This window comes from Rhizophagus irregularis, chromosome 31 (assembly GCF_026210795.1).
Source record: "Rhizophagus irregularis chromosome 31, complete sequence".
Classification (NCBI taxonomy): Eukaryota; Fungi; Glomeromycota; class Glomeromycetes; order Glomerales; family Glomeraceae; genus Rhizophagus; species Rhizophagus irregularis.
The window spans coordinates 2,442,379-2,455,733 of NC_089459.1; the positions used below are offsets into that span (position 1 = coordinate 2,442,379).

The window sequence follows — 13,355 nt, forward strand, 5'->3', positions numbered from 1 at the left end:
AAAAGAGATATTCCGGATGAACATTAATTTGACGAATCTTTGCCTTTAAGTTCTGTCCAGCCTGATCGTTATATATATCAGTCAATATGTCGTTGAATCGTTAACGATTCGATCAATGGCATAAAAAATTTTCAAAACCTAGTCGACAATATAAGGTATCGATATATTATTTTCCGACATGACAGACATGAATAATATTCTGAAGACATTTTCCCAACTGGATATTCTCTGAAAATTGATTTACGAAATTATAAATTAATTTGATAATAAATAATACAAATACACAAATAATTTTTACAAATAACTAAATAACGAAATGTTTTGATTCCATATATAAAATAATCATTAACCATTTCATATTTTTCACCGAAATTTATTGTGATGTTACAAAGATTAATTATAATAAATTCCATGAAAGTTTTTTGCCGTAGAATTGATTTGATTTAAATCATGATTTAAGTCAGGAAAGTACGGTATATCTCAATTGGGTCACGGTACGTTTCGCTGAAGTCCATCTTGTCGAAGGGAAGTTTCTCCGAAAGGATATTTCGCCGAATCCCTTTCCCCATTTCATTGAAGGACATTTAAAATGTTGGTGATTGACATATTTCCTTAATCATTAACCATTTGATACAAAAAAAATAAAAATGCCCGAAGAACAAATTCTCTTTAAACTATTTTATTTTCACTGGTTTCGAAAAATTATTGGATATGATCTTTTTTTGAACTTAGGACCGAATTTCCTTTAATTAAAAAAATAAACAAACATGACTTGATACAATGTATATTGCTTAAGAATTCTATATCTTTGGCGAAATGTCGGCAAAATGTCTTTCAGGAAATGGCACTTTGGTGAAATATCTCTTCGACGAAATTGCTTCTGTGAAATGGGTTTTAGTGAAATGGACTTTGGCGAAAAGTCTGAATACCCTCAATTGGTATATCGAACAAATTTTGTCAAAAATTTTTATAGGATCAAGCATTTCGGTATATCAATCAATTTTCGGATCCATTCGGGAAAATGTCTTACTTTTCGGGCAATCGTTATCGGGCAAAAGATACGCACGTACAGTATGTCGGAAAATCGCAATGTACAGAAACCATACCTTTCTAACTAATATTGGTTAAGCAATCCAACGACTTCGTTTCTTTTGGTTGGAATCTAGAGTCCACTCTTTTGTCAAAATATTACTACATTATTCAACAGGTAATTTTAGCAATTACTCCATTGACAATGTAATAAAGAGAGATTTATATTTCATATAAAATATTAAAGATTAAATTCACGTCACGAAAAATTTCACGTCACGAAAAAAAAGGAGTTAAAAACTTTTTTAAATGGATCCCTATAAAAATGAAATGGGTTAAATTCATTTTATATTTGTGTTCATGTGCAAAAAATGTCTAAAAAGCACCATTTTGTCCGATTTATGGCTTATTGCAAAAAAAACAAAAAAACAAAAATTAAACAAAATAGTGGTTTATTAGTCATTTATTACACGAGCACAAATATAAAACAAATTTAGCACATTTCGTTTTTTATAGGGATCTCATACACGATTACGTTCACCAATTGGAACAATTTGAAACTCATCAAATGTGAAGAAATGCTGATTACCGTCGCTTCAAAGACGAAAATTATATACAGTTTGATTTTATTTCAAAGAAAAAACACCAGTATAAATTTTTTGGTACACGAGCAATATAATTTAGAGGTGGTATTTGGCCGGAGTTATCATTAAATTTGGTCGAAATTAAATATAATGATTCATTCATTTTATTATTATCACGTGTTACTCAGATTATAGTTTTGAATTTTTCTCTAATTCCGCTCTAAATTATGTTCTCAATATGCTCAATAGATTTGAACGGTCTAAAGAAGACAATATTGCAGAAAGCACTACTGTATTCGGCGCTATACGAAAATCTGCACGTTTATTACCCGATCATAAGAATAAGATATCGGTCTAAGACACGATTCCAATAGTATTTCTATTTTCTAATTTATAAAATAAAAATAATCGATAACAATCAGTAATGTGCACTGGAAGTTGGAAACATATTTGTACTAGTTTTGTACTTCCAAATCTTCCAATTTAAATATTATTTCCAATTATTGGAAGTTTCTAATGCAGACTACCGACGATAACGATAGAATAATTTAATTAAATCGTTTGGATTCGGCAAAGAAATTTAGGTGAAAAAAGTTTTATAAATGTATTGCACGAGATTTGCTTTATTTCCAAAAGAATAAACGAATTTGACTAAGGCCATACAAACTTGATTTTATGGTTTTCATAATATAAAAATTTCATCAATAACCCGGCAACCGGCTTTTAATTTTTTTTTTTCAAGAATTTTATGTGAAATTTTTTTTCAATTTTTAAAAAATTCTCACCCGGCATAGTAACAATATAAAAATTTTTTTTCATTTTAAGACCTAACAAAAACTGATCCGGCCGGACTATGAAAACCATTTTACCACTTTGTGTCGCCTAATCGAAAATTAGTTAAAACTTTTGAGAATTTTTCAAATGGCTCGTATCATCTATTTAAATTAACAGCATTACAGCATTTATACTATAAATATTTTAGAATTACCGATAAAATCATGTACGTTTTTTTTCAAACACTTGTTATTTCATAAGTACAATATATTGCAGCGAATACGGAGTTCTCATAAGATTTCTATAAAATAACCGGTTTTATCATTACTTTTCACGTATACACAGATGAATTTTATACTTTTATACTAGCATTTATAAACCAGTGCAATAAAAATTGTATATATGTTTGTTTTACTAGTGGGTCGAAGTTCAAAATTTGAAACATTTAAATAATGTATCACAATGAATTGAAACTTTGAATGAATTCACGAGTCCTTTGTAAAGGGTTTATCATTTTTATTATTATTTCAACGATTAAACAATTAATTGAGATTGTTCCTTAACCGTGGCGTCTTAAATCACATGAACTACCACAGTATTTTTTTTTTGAAAAAAATAAAGCTACAGAAATGAGATTAATTTTAAAATTTTTATCTGATATCATGTGGCTTTGAGTGCATGACTAATACGATTTCGCGTATATGCCAAAATGCATTAAAATGGGTTAAGTTAACTTTTTATTTAACACAATACGATAATAAACGGATAATTGCGATTATTTTCGATTAAATTTTTTTTTCTCGGTATTCTCGATATCGGAAGTATCGGACGGATACCACCGTAATTTATTATTATACGGTATTTTATTTTGCGTATTTTGCGGATAATTCTAATTCGGAATAATTAAATTTTGGCGGAAAAAAAAAAATTTCGTAAAGGTCTTTTTATCTTATCAGAAAAATTCCGCCTCTCCAAGATTTCTCCATTTTAGCTAGATTATTAATATATTTTTACTTAACATTTATAAGTTTTGTAGTAGGTGTGAAATTGTACCGAATTTTCTATATTTATATAAAATGTTTATCCCTTTTTCTGAATAATGGGCGAAATAATACAATCATATAACAACAAAGTACGTTTGTTTAGTGTATCAGCTCTGCATTTAGTTTTTTTTTATTGTCTCGAATTTATTACATGTTACATGTTAAGGGATAATTTTTTAACTCAGTGAAAAGGGCAGAATGAACATTTTACTGAAACCGGCTATTAACTATTAACATAGTTTTATACCCTGAAAATCCGTTTTACCTAGAGTAATTTAGAATTATAATAAACTGCGGGACGTATTTGCAAATCATATAGGACAGAACCAAAAAAAATTTTTCCTAATAAATTGCTGCGGGACTTTTACAATTGTCGTTGGGGACATAAGGACATATCAGCAAACACACAACACTATTCAAATTTCTTTGCACAGTAGACAAAAAAAAATAAAAAGAAAAAAAAAATAAAAAATATGAAAAATTATTTGTAGAGAACAAAACCAACAACCCTAAACTTTTTTACTTTATTTTTTTCTTATCTAAAGAAAAAACTAAAATAAAAAAAAATTGTTTACCAAAAAGGACAAATTCTATTAGTGCGAGAAGGAATAGGAAAGAAAATTAAAAATTATAAATATACTAAATAATAACCTAAGTGTCTATAATAAATTTTTTTTTTTTCTTTTAAAAAAAATTGAGAAATTAAGTGAAGAAAAGGAGGGCGATAATGATGAAAAAGTAAGGGGGGTAAAGGAAGAAGTAGAAACAATTTTTTTTTTTTCCAATATAAAATAAGATTGTAAAAAAAAAAAAGAAATTAAATGCTATTGTGAAAAACCAAATAAAAAAAAAGCATTCACATCAAAATAATGACTAAAAGAGCTGTTAAATAAAATAAAGAAAAAAAGAAATAAAATCTATTAAATATTTACTTGACTATTTCTAATTTCTTAATACTTTTTTTTTTTCTACTACCTACTAGTGTTGTGTGCTTTGCTTTGCTTATTTTTGGCTTTTCTTAAAACAGGTTACTTATAAATTTCTGTGTGCAGTAAATTGGCTTCACAATAAAAAATCCCATTTTCGTTTTTCACTTAATAAATTCCCAATTAAAAAGTAGGTTTGTAAATGGTATATATTTATATGTATGTAAAACGAAACATGTATACTACATTTTTTTTCCAAGCTCACCGTCTAAGGTTAGTGAAACAAAGAAAAAAAAAAGAGAAAAGGAAAAAAAAGAAAAAAAGTAGGGAATTGTTGAATAAATAAAAAAAAAGAAGAGAATAAAAAAAAATGTTCATTCGATGTTGTACTAAGAAAACTAAGAAAAAAGGGGGGAAGAGGGGAAAGGTGAAAAATGTACATACAAAGAAGGAAAAAAAACCCAAACCCAAAAGAAAAACGGAAAAGAAAAAAATAAATAAATTAATAATAACGACAAAAAGAACCACAAACCGGTTTTGCCAAAACCCAAGAACCAATGAACCTTCTTTTTTTATAGATATAAATAAATATATTCTTCTTTTTTTTTGTAAAAATTTTTCTTTTTTCTTTCTTTCTCAAAAAAAGGAGAATGCAAATAAAAAAAAATTTTTTTTATTGGAGGTATTGACCCGATGTATCAAGACTATTACCATTGTGGCTCACAGAACCACCTATGTAAGGAAATTCAAATCCAAGCATTTCGGTGAATGAACCATTGTTCGCATAATATTGAACAGTAGAAGCAGGATTCGAAGATGGGACGGTTGCTGTTGGAGTGATGTGATGATGTTGCTCGTGATGAAGCATCATCTCAGCAAGCATTTGCTGTTGTTGCTGTTCAACATCAGGAACGAAACAGAAATCCAATTGTTCAACCGTTTGATTAGAAGCGTTATAATGTGTTAAGGGAATGGGCTGGAAGGAGAAATGTTGAGCATTTCCCTGATGATGATGATGTTGTTGTTGTTGCTGTTGCTGCTGTTGTTGTTGTTGTTGATGATAAGTTAATTCATGCAATAACTTATAATCGTGATCATTTTCAGGAGGGGTAAGAGGGGTTATCGGAGTTATAGGATTAGAATTAATGAATTCTCCGGGATTTTCTGTAAAATGAGCTGACAACAAGGGAATCTCAGGACTAGGAAGTATTGTGGCATATGTACTTGAAGTATTATTATTATTAGAATTTTGTTGATTGAATCCAGCCATTCCGTTCATTGATAAAGGTAAGTCCAATTTAGTAGGTGGTTTACTGTTAACATTCTTTGTTGATCTTCTTCTAACGGGTCCTGGGTTTGTTGGTTTATTTTCAACCAAATTATTATTATTGCTATTATTGTTATTATTATTTGATGAATTTGTTGAATCTTTAGTACTTTGTTTTCTTTGTTGCCTTCTTTTATCAACTTTGGACTTATTTTTATTAGGACGGTAAACATAATTTGGATAAGTTTGCATATGTTCCAATTTTTTTCGATCGGCGTATCTTTCCCATTCTAATCGAATTTCTTCAGGTTCTTTTCTCCACATATCACTTATTGTTCTTGATACTTCAGCATTGGTTAAATTTCTTTGAGATGCGATGATACCAGGTTGTTTTGCTCTTCTATAAAGGATAAAAGCATTTGGAGGTCTTGGAGTTCTTTTTGCAGGTTGAGATTTTGAATTTGCATCACCATCTATTACATTTGAAGTATCAAGATTTTCTTGATTTATTAAGTCACCACCGGCAGCGGCACCAGCTGCGAGAGCGCGACTTGAAGCTGTAAATTCACCGAAACCGTCTTGCATAACGAATTGATGGTCATTCATCATGATTCTAGATGATTCATAAGTCGATGAGGAAGGGTCAACGTCCCTCATTGACATATTATTAATGGTAATATCATTGTTCCTCGATGGTGTTGGAGGGAACATCAAGAGTCCACAATATTTCCTTCTCGCTTCCACGTCCATTTTTTTTATGAAAAAAAAGTTTTTTTTAAAGAGAAAAAAAAAATATAAATTACAAAAAAAAGAATGTAAAAAAAATAAAATAAAATAAAATAAAAACTTTTTGGTAAAAAAAAAAAATATCAGTAAACTCAAAATGGAGTAATTTGGACGGTATAATTCTCCACCAGAATTTACTAATTTTTATTAAGGTAATGGGTGTTTGTCCTTGGCAAACAGGGTTGTTTTATTTTGTTCTCTGAAAAATAAAAGAATATTTAAGTGAGTGTGTCCCGTCCCAAATGAAAGACTGGTTGAAGTTGAAGTTTTGAAGTTTTTTGATTAAAAAAATATGTAAGAAAAGAAGGGACCTTTTTATATAATAAATAATGTTACACACCAAGAGCAATAAAGTATATATGTTATTTTAAAATGCAAATCGTTTATAAAAAAAAAAATTTTTTTTTTTTAATACTTAGTTACACATTTTTCTACTTTAAAATATTATATATATATTTGATATAATGGTATATAATTATGCCAATCCATATATGTTCATCAAAAGAATTTTAGAGTAATAAAAAGTTTTTTTTATTTGCTGTATATAAATGTGATAAAACAGAAGGTAGTGCGAAAAATAATCATGCTATTGACTTAAAAGTAATAATTATTTACGTAATCCACAGGAAAGTAGAACGGTTATATATAAAAAATTATTAAATTAATTTTTTTATTTTTTTTTTAAAAAAAAAAAAAAAATTTGGAGGAAAGTAAGAAAATTTTATTCATATAGAATATATAGAAACAATTATAATTTGATTTTTATATTATTTCATCGAGAAATATAAATAAATTTTTTTTTTTAGGTAAAATAAAATTTGATCTTCAATTTTTTACTAAAATTTTCAATATATATATATAACAACAATTACAATTTATTCCTATTGATTCCAAAGTAGTGTGACAACAATCATGTATCAGAAATTATTGTTATATTTTAAAATAAAAATTTATATTGTGATTTTGAAGTGATATATGAATATTGAATATGAAAAAAAAGGGTCCCCATTTTTTTTTTTTGCTACGCCGTAAATTACATTAAAACATATAATAGATTTTTTGAAATATAATAAATATATGTAAAATATGTGACAATAATGACTAATTCTAAGTTATTTAAATATTGTTTAAGCATCACGTGGAATTCATTTTAAAGTTTTAAATATATTGTTAAGAATAAAAAAACGCGAAATGACTCACTTACTTTTATTTATTTATTATCATCAGTTTCTTTCTATTCATAATCTTCCTTCTTTTACTTATTAAGTATACGCGAGAGAAAAAACGGTTCCAACTAACTTATAATTGAACTCCGGATGTTTCCATTTTTTCATTCTATCTAAAAATTTATAATTGTCTTCTATACAATTAATTATATACAATAATATTTTATATATATATTTAATATTATATATACATACACATATATATATATTTATTTATTTATTTTATCTAAATAACAATACAATATAAATTAATATAGAGTGAATTGCGGGTATTGTAACGGATATTGTACTCCCTTAAAATCAACCCACACTTTCTTATCAAGTACATATCGGGTGTAAGTTTTTTCATTCATAACGCAGCAATTCAACCGTTTTCTTGGCGCTTCTTTTAAATTATTTATAGTTAATTATTAATAAATAATTATATTATTACCAATTAAGTATTTTTTTTTTATCCCTTGTTTAAAAAAAAAATAAATAAAAAGTTTGATTGATGATTGATACTCCGGCATTTTAAGGGTTACAACGAGATCGCATTTATTAAATCATTTGTTAAAATTAGTAATAATAAAATCGGACCCAATCCATTAAGTAAAGAGAAATTCTACTCTTAACTTTAATTTTTAGGGCTAAAAATCCTTTTTCCCTTCATATATTCTATTTTTCTTTGTCTCAAATAAAAAATTCTAATGGAGCTAGAAGAGGAATTAAAAATCGGAACAGAAACCGAAGTAATTGAGTAATTGTGGCGGAAAAAGTATTAATTTGGTATGATTCGATGTAACGCCACACAATCACCCATGATAAACAGGAGTTGATTTCTTTAAACAATGGGTCGTTATACAAATTTCACAGCCATAAAATCCGGTTTTAATCTTGTTTTGTAAAATTTTCCTTATCAGCCACATTCTAACATGGGAATATACTTATGTTCATCCTTTTGGGATTTATAGAATCCCCCCTCAATGAGTAAAAAGCCGATTATAAATTTTTTTTTTTAAAAAAAAAAAAAAAAAATTATAATTTTTTTTTTATTTCAATCGAAAATACGTTCCAATATTCTTTCTTGTGTAAAAGAATATTTTCCTAATTGGTAAAATTTTCTTTGTGTATGTGTTCTGAATAAGCTTTTTTTTTCCCCTTGAAACGTTTGATCATTGTTTCCGTACCTCCACTATGAGAAAACTATTTTAAAGAAACCTAGTAAAAAATTATTATTATTATTTTTTTTTTATTATTTATTTTTATTCGACAAGTCACATGTTAAGAATTATTGGACCAGTTATCTATTAATTTTTGAAACTCTTAACCCTTTTGTTTATTATTTATCGTCCCTGTCTCTCAAAAAAATACGAAATGGCCAAGATAATCAGGTGATAATTGAACCCTTGTCGTAATATTGATTTTCATAATCATGACGTCTTACAAGGTACTTAAGTTCGATATTATTTTATTTTTGTACAATGAACTTATTGTTTCGACATTATTCCGGGCTTAAATGTACAGTCAATCATTTTTACTATGACAAATCATTTTATCATTGGTTTATTACCAAATAATATATGAAATTAAATCGATTTAATCATTAATCAATCAGGAATTTTCAAACATTTCCCGTTCCAAAAAATTCACACAATACGATAATTATTATACATTGTAATAAAATCGTTGTAATTTTCGCATGTAAATCAAAGAAACCAAAAATTTTAAAATAAAATAAAAATGAAGACATAAGCTTATTTTAGGTGAAACAATGTCTTTAATGTGTAATTTTATCTTAGTTATCTTTTTTTGAGTAGATTAAAATTTCCATGGACCCATGAAACCAATTTCGGAGTGCATTAATATAAACAAAAAGCAAAGACCATACTATAAACGTGGGAATCGGAATAATATAAAGAAAAGAGAAAAAAGAAAAGAAAACAAGAACAATATGATATAATTAAAGTAATGTAATTGTACATATGTACATACAATACGTTATGAATCTGTAACATTTATCACTGTTCTAATGGGTGATTCTTGTAAGGAATCACATGAATAACATAAGTTAGCGTGAATAGAAAATTCTTCGCATTTCTTGCAGCAATTACCTTTTTTCAAAAGAACAATAATTTAAAGGATCAGAGTCAAGATTGAATTGTGTTCGTTGTTATCAAAGATGACTCATCAAAAATTCGAAACATTTCAATTATTAAAAACCTGTTCTCATGACTTTTTATTTCATTCATTAATTTGTTTAATTTATTTAAACAAATGATCTGTAAATGCAACCTAAAGTAAATAATAACCGACGATTATAATGACACTTCAAAATTGTATTAACTTGTATAGTAATAAGGCTTTAAAAAAAAAATCACCTTAATTATATCGAACAAAATATACATTATTTTGGGTAACAACTGATAATTATTACCAAATTAAAATCTGATGATCACATTTTTTTATTTTAGAACATTAGAATGATGAATGAGTGGGAGATTTGCGGCAGGGAAGGGTAATTTTTGTGATAATTTGCTTTACACAAAGAAAACACTAATTTTTTTTTTTTTACGTTGAAACTTTTTACGACAAAAAAATTTAATTATTGGTACAAAAAAATCTTCGGCTTATACCGATCGCAATAAATGCTCTTTATTTTTTTTTATTTTATCTTTGTTCTCGTAGTACATAATTAAAGGATCGCAAAAATAATTCTAAATAGTTTCATAAATTAGAAAATATGTAAAATATATAACTAAACATGATAACATCAAACAAAATATAGCAAAATCGTGACGCAGCATACAATCTTATCGTACGTCTTTTTACAACATTACCCAAAATTTTTGTCATACATTATTAATTTATCTTTGAGATTTTTATCATTCATTCTAATAAAGGGAATCTTTAAAATAAAATATATTACCATTCTCTAATTAAAAAATGTTAAAAATGACCCGTAGATTTTCTTCTCACTGTTCACACTGTGAAGATCTTTAATATGTGTATCATGAAAGAAAATTAAACTTGTTCTTATATTACTTTTAAGGCAACAGTTAAAATCATTTAAATGAGATAAATTTGTGTTTAAAGTGTAAAACATGATTAAATTTTTTTAAAATTTGTCATATAATAAATAAGGATTACTCAAAAAAAAAATATGATGTGATATTGTGGTGTGATATATTTTTTTTTTTGGGGTGAAAAAATTTTTTTTTTCTGATACTATAAAAAAATATCTAAAATATTATTCGTTCGATTTATAATTAACATTACTAAAAACTTTAAGATGTGGCGTTATAAATAATCATATGGTTAACCGAACATGGAGAAGTTAATAAGCGAAATATTAATGAAAATTTTCCATTTTTGCTTTGATATTTTTCTTTTTTAAATTGTAATATAAAATCTAGTAATAATTTTGATGTTAATAATAACTAAATTTTTGGTTAGCGTGGTTAAAATTTCTGCCGTCTTTCATGCAGGAATTTCGCATTACACAAGATACGGGCATATGGGACCGTGTGTTACCAACTTTGTTTCTTTTTAATTTTTGAAACAGAGAAAAATCTTCTTTTTAATTTTTTTGAAGCAGTGTAATGCTATGCTCAGGGCTCGAAACAATGTTATTGTTTCAATCATCTTTTTTTGACATCGCTAGCCAAATTAGGCATATTATGATCGTCCTTCACAAAGACACTTGACAAAGTTTTTCTTTGACGAAGAGGGGCGGTATAGTTGAAAAACGAAAAAGTAACAAAGAAAGTACGACGATACAAAGCTACAAAACACCATTATATCAAGAAATATAGATGAAAGGAAGAAAATTTGGTATATAAATTCATTAAAGAAGAGTTGATAACTAAATCCACGCGAAAAGAATTACATTTATTCTTTTCAATAAATTATATATTAATTATATATTTTTTTCAATAAAATATATACATTTATTTCTTCCAAGGCTACATACATTCATTCTATTCCGTCCTTTAAAATGTCTTTTTATTCAATATTTTGTTTAATGTCCTAATACGTAATAATACGTATTTCGTTAGATTTCGTTCGTTAATCCAAAAAAACTATTCTTGCACTATCACCTTTGACCGAATTTCATTCTTTTAATTGTATTCATGATGTCATCAACAAAAGAGAAGAATTAGTAATGATTCGATTAGCTCATCTCCTCAACAATTGGGGAGGTTTCGAAAAGTTTGACGGTCTTACAAGCAAAAATTCCCCAAACTAAATTGTTACTAACCCTAAAAAAAAAAATACAAAAGAAATATTGTAAAAGTTTAAAAGTTTAGGTGTAATTTAAGAAAACCTTTCATAAATAATTTTTTTTTTAGGTATCTTCTTTTTTCCTATTTTTCTCTCTTGAAATTTTTCTTACATTCATTCATTCATTAATACCCTTGCATTCATTAATACCCTTGCACGCATTCAAACCCTTGCATTCATTCATTCCCCTGCACACATTTAAACCCTTGCATCCATTTATTCAATTCCTTGCATTTATTCACTCCCTTGCGCAGTTGCGCTTCATTCAATCCCTTGCATTCATTCATTTTATTCAATCCCTTATACTCATTCTACCCTTGCATTTATTTAAACCCTTGCATTTAACCATTATAATAGATTTTTTCTTTTAAATAGATTTACAATCAATCAATATTATGACCATCAATTGTTTCAGTTCGTTTTTAAAGTTCAATAAAAACAACCAAATAAAATTAAAATAACTGCGGTTTTTAAAGTATTACCAATATACGTAATAAAGTAACACGGCACATCATTTTTTTATATTACATGTTTTATTTGTTAACTCTTTTAAGATGTCAAATTACCTGCATGACAAAAATTGAGTCACACAAATTTTCGGAATTATAGTTTTTTAAGACCGGGGGGTCATTATATATATAACCATTCTTGTATAATAAGGAGAAATAAAATTTCAATGTAAATAAAAAAAAAAATGGATCTATTTTCGTTTTTTTTTTTTTTTTTGTTGCAAATCTCATTTGGAAATAATTGACTCATTATAAAATGCATAGAAAATCATACTTTCCCTTTATGTAATTATTTCACTCTAATTAGTAATTAGATATTTCATAATACATAATAAATAGAAAACTCCTACCCCCAAAAAAAATTTATTGATTCATTATTGAGTTTATTGTAATTTAAAATTCACTATAAAGCATATGATTTATATGCATTTAATATAACTTTAATGAGTATTTTTTCATCGGAGGGTCTCATATATCTCGTATGGGATGTACAAACCATATCAATCGTTATTCATTATAATTAAAAATACAATGGTTTGATAAAATGATAACTTAATTTAAATGATTATTCAACTTAAAAAATTTATTGTGTTTCAAGATAGGTAAACAAGTTGGAAAAAAAAAACAAACTGGGTGATTTGTTTTTTTTCTTTGCAAGATCCAATTTCATTCTAATCACATAATATTGATATTTGATATTTGATAATAAAAAAAAACAAGATTTTGAAAGTGATAAATTTTTATTTATATTAATTGAAGATGTGTGATTAGGCTTAAATGGTGACACTCAACATTTTAAGTTTTTCTCTTAATGGTAAAGGGGCTTTAAAAAACAAATAATATATCCTTTATTTATATTAAAGAAAAATATTACTGTATATATTAAAAATAACAGAATATATTTGTTTTTTTTTAAAAAAAAAACATTTTAATAATAACAGGTGACCC

General features: G+C 26.8%; 1 protein-coding gene across 1 annotated transcript; it reads right to left on the reverse strand.

Annotated features, from left to right (window-relative positions):
* Positions 1 to 3,531: 3,531 nt before the first annotated feature.
* On the reverse strand, positions 3,532 to 6,675 carry OCT59_022654 (uncharacterized protein). The gene has a single exon (XM_066144913.1). It carries the CDS (start codon positions 6,371 to 6,373, stop codon positions 5,030 to 5,032), a length of 1,344 nt encoding a protein of 447 aa, XP_066006329.1. The 5' UTR covers positions 6,374 to 6,675; the 3' UTR covers positions 3,532 to 5,029.
* Between the last annotated feature and the right edge of the window lie 6,680 nt (positions 6,676 to 13,355).